General features: G+C 51.0%; 1 protein-coding gene across 1 annotated transcript in view; it reads right to left on the reverse strand.

Annotated features, from left to right (window-relative positions):
• Positions 1–26, reverse strand: part of PHALS_13000 (uncharacterized protein) — a gene marked incomplete at both ends in the record, with an annotated part of 233 nt that extends 207 nt beyond the window's left edge. Inside the window, one exon of the mRNA XM_024728664.1 lies at positions 6–26. Within this exon, the coding sequence (XP_024579119.1) occupies positions 6–26 (21 nt within the window). The remainder of the gene's footprint in view (positions 1–5) is intronic.
• Positions 27–3223: the final 3197 nt, after the last annotated feature.

Raw genomic sequence — 3223 nt, forward strand, 5'->3', positions numbered from 1 at the left:
ACGACCGTTTGGACAAGATGACACATCTTGCAGGATGAAGCTAAGTCAAGGTCATATCAGCCTTCAAATGCTGCTACTGCGTATCGTCGAGGCGATTGGTAACAATACCACTTCCCCGGAAGTCGAGAGGTCGGGGAACGGACATGGTGTCCGCAAGATTCGAGCTGGACTCACGTCGCGCCGTTGACGCACTTCGTTTTCCTCATCTTTCCATGCTGGGAAAGAAGTATCCGACCTCCTTCTACTCCTCGACGAGGACATCCCTGTGGTATATGGAACAATCTACCACGCTCTCGTGAACTCCGTGGTTTCTCACACGGGTGAGTCAAATACCACAGCAGCTCAGGGACATAGCTTGGCTCAGCTCATGGTCATCCGGCTTTCTGGGATACTTTCGAGAAGCGCGGTGCGCACGACGACGCAAAGCGTCATGATCAGTCCGGTCATAAGCGTCCGCGACGTCTGTGTAGTCTTGCCAAAGTGGCACCTCAGGCTCCCACAAGATATCAGAGTTTGGTTATCGCCGCCACTTCACAAGATGTTGAGCTAAGTTCCGCCGCCGACGTCGACTTTCAAGGCATTCAACGTGGTAGTGGACGTCGCCATTCTCATTGAAAAGAGTCAGCGCTGGACGTCGACGACTTGTCGATCACCGTCCTGAAACTCACGATGCTCTTCGAGCTCCAAGGACCAAGTCCGTCGTCATCTGCACTCCGCCGAGCATCTTATCGAGGCCGCAAACCGCTTTGCGGAAGACCCGGAGAGCCTGAAGAACTTTAAGCACCGACTGCTTCACGTTGAGAACTATCGCGCTTTGTCAGAGCAGCTCATAGCCGTCGATCAGGCGAATATGTCACTTCGTGCGATGGTGGAGCGCCTTGCGCCGTTGGAGACGGAACTTGTCGCACTCCGTGCTCAGAACCAGCTGTTTGTTCAGCTTCCTGGTGGTCGAGCGCTTTTATGCGCCGCCTCGGCGCCAATGCTTCCGCGTTCACTTGCGCCGGATCCCGGTACGGCTGAAGCAAGCCCACAAAAAACTCCAGGTGGGTGTGCATCTTTCTCCGAAGGTTCAGCGTATACGCTTGGCCTCGCTTTGTCACGACCTCAAAAGGTCCGATGGACCGGGGATGGAGCTTTGTCTTAAAGACAGCTGACACTGCATGAGTAGAGAGATTTTTAAATTAATATTGTGTTTTTAATATTTTTTTCTGTTTAGTCCGTCTGCATATTCCTTCTGCATGTCTCGCCTTTTAGTCATTGCATCGCGAACGTGTCGTCAGGCACTCAGTCTTGTAGACAGAAAGTCATCAACTTCTTTATGAACAGAAAGGGGACTGACATAAGCTAACCACTTGGCTATTGCTACCCCACAAAGCCATGCGTCATGGGATGGTGGCGTCAGGGGGACGCGAGGATTTACGAACACGTTCTTGTGGAACGACGTGTGGCTGGTAGATAAATGCACTGCATTGTTCAGAGCAAACTCGGAGTGGCAACATAGCACTCTAGCGCTTCGGTGTCTCAGCGCAGACGCTGCGAACGACGCAATTCACGCTCAGTCTGACCATCGTTCTGCGGATGGTCCGCTGTTGAGATACTCAAGTTGTTGGTTGCCTCGCACCCTGAAGGATGTAGATCAAAACTTTACAGCGAAGCGCGGGTCTCTATCAGAGACAATTGACTCCGGGAGTCCATGTCGTCGAAAGACACGATTCACCAATAGCGTCGCTGTACCCACACCGTCGATGGGGCCAGGCACTGCCGCAAGATGAGCCATCTTGCTCAAACGGTCCACAAAGACCACCACACTCATGTTGCCCGCCGAGTTCTTTGACAGGCCAGACACAAAGTCCAAAGTCATGGACTGCCAACCAACGGAGGGTACCGGTTAACCGGCCAGCGACGCTGCCGCATTCGGAGAGGGTTTCACCCTCAGATACATCCCACACGTGTGCTCATATTTGCTCGTCCATTTGTACAGTTTGAACCACCAATAGTGGCAACTCACCGAGCTGTACATCATCTTACGACCGAGAACACCACTGAGTGGGGTGTTGTGGGCCTACGGTATTTCAAATTCTTATGTGAGGAACGACAATTTGTGGCGCGTCCGTTGAATCGGTGCTATAATACAGCAACCCGTTATTCAACATATATCGGTGTAATTGTGCGCGCAACCGCGCCGACAATTTTTCTGTCCGATTTTCCAGGCTCCTTGCTCCCGAGCGCCTGTAGCAACGCAACACACATACGATCATTCGCGTATGCGGCGCGGATGTAATCTGTCACTGACAACATCACCGTCGTGATTTGAGCAAACTCATAGTTTAGTCTGCGTGACAATGCATCAGTCAAAGCATTCTACTTTCCTGGTTTATACTTCACCTAAAAAAAGTTATAACTTGCGAAGAGGGACCGCCACCTGGTCATCCTCTGCGAGAGGTGAGGCGACTGAGTCGCAGTGCGAAAGGATGCATGATGTGCGTAGATTGCAAACGGCTTCGAGCCAAGCATGTGCATCCTGAAGTTGACAAGTGCATACTTCATCGCAAGTATTTTTTTAAGTCGAGGATTGGGTTGCTCCTCTTCGAAGCCTTCAGCCGACTAGATTCAAACGCAATCACTTTCTCTCGCCTCTCGATGTCTGCTCGCATCATTGCACAGCAGATGGCAAAGTCCGAAGCGTCACAGACGACACTAAATAATTGAAGTCTAGTAACGCCAGTATTGGTATATGAAGGAGGCTGTCTCTGAGCCTATCAAAAGCTTCTTGATACTTGCTGTTCCAACATCATACTGCATTCTTTCTATGAAGATTCAACAATGGCCGTGCCATTTCCGCATAAAGTGCACTACACTTGTGCAAGTAGCTGGCGAGGCCAAGCCACTTGCGCAAGTTCTGTTGCTTTTTTCGAACCGGCCAGTCCACAATGGCCTTCACCTTAGCGGCATCCGCTCAAAGGCCACGCTTTCCAATGAAGCACCCTACACTTTTTTTCTGCACCGAAGCTGCACTTACCAGTATTAACATACAGCTTATTTGTGCATATGCACTCGAGTACCGCTCTTAAATGAACGATGTGGCTTCACACGACTAAGGACGAGGATATCGTCAAAGTATGTCTGTGCGTACGCCCGGTGGGGCCTGAACAATTGCGTCACAGAACAATTAAATGTTGCTGGTGCATTTGACAGCCCTTGGGGCATCACCAGCCACTCCCAG

This window comes from Plasmopara halstedii (assembly GCF_900000015.1).
Source record: "Plasmopara halstedii genome assembly, contig: Scaffold_650, whole genome shotgun sequence".
Classification (NCBI taxonomy): domain Eukaryota; phylum Oomycota; class Peronosporomycetes; order Peronosporales; family Peronosporaceae; genus Plasmopara; species Plasmopara halstedii.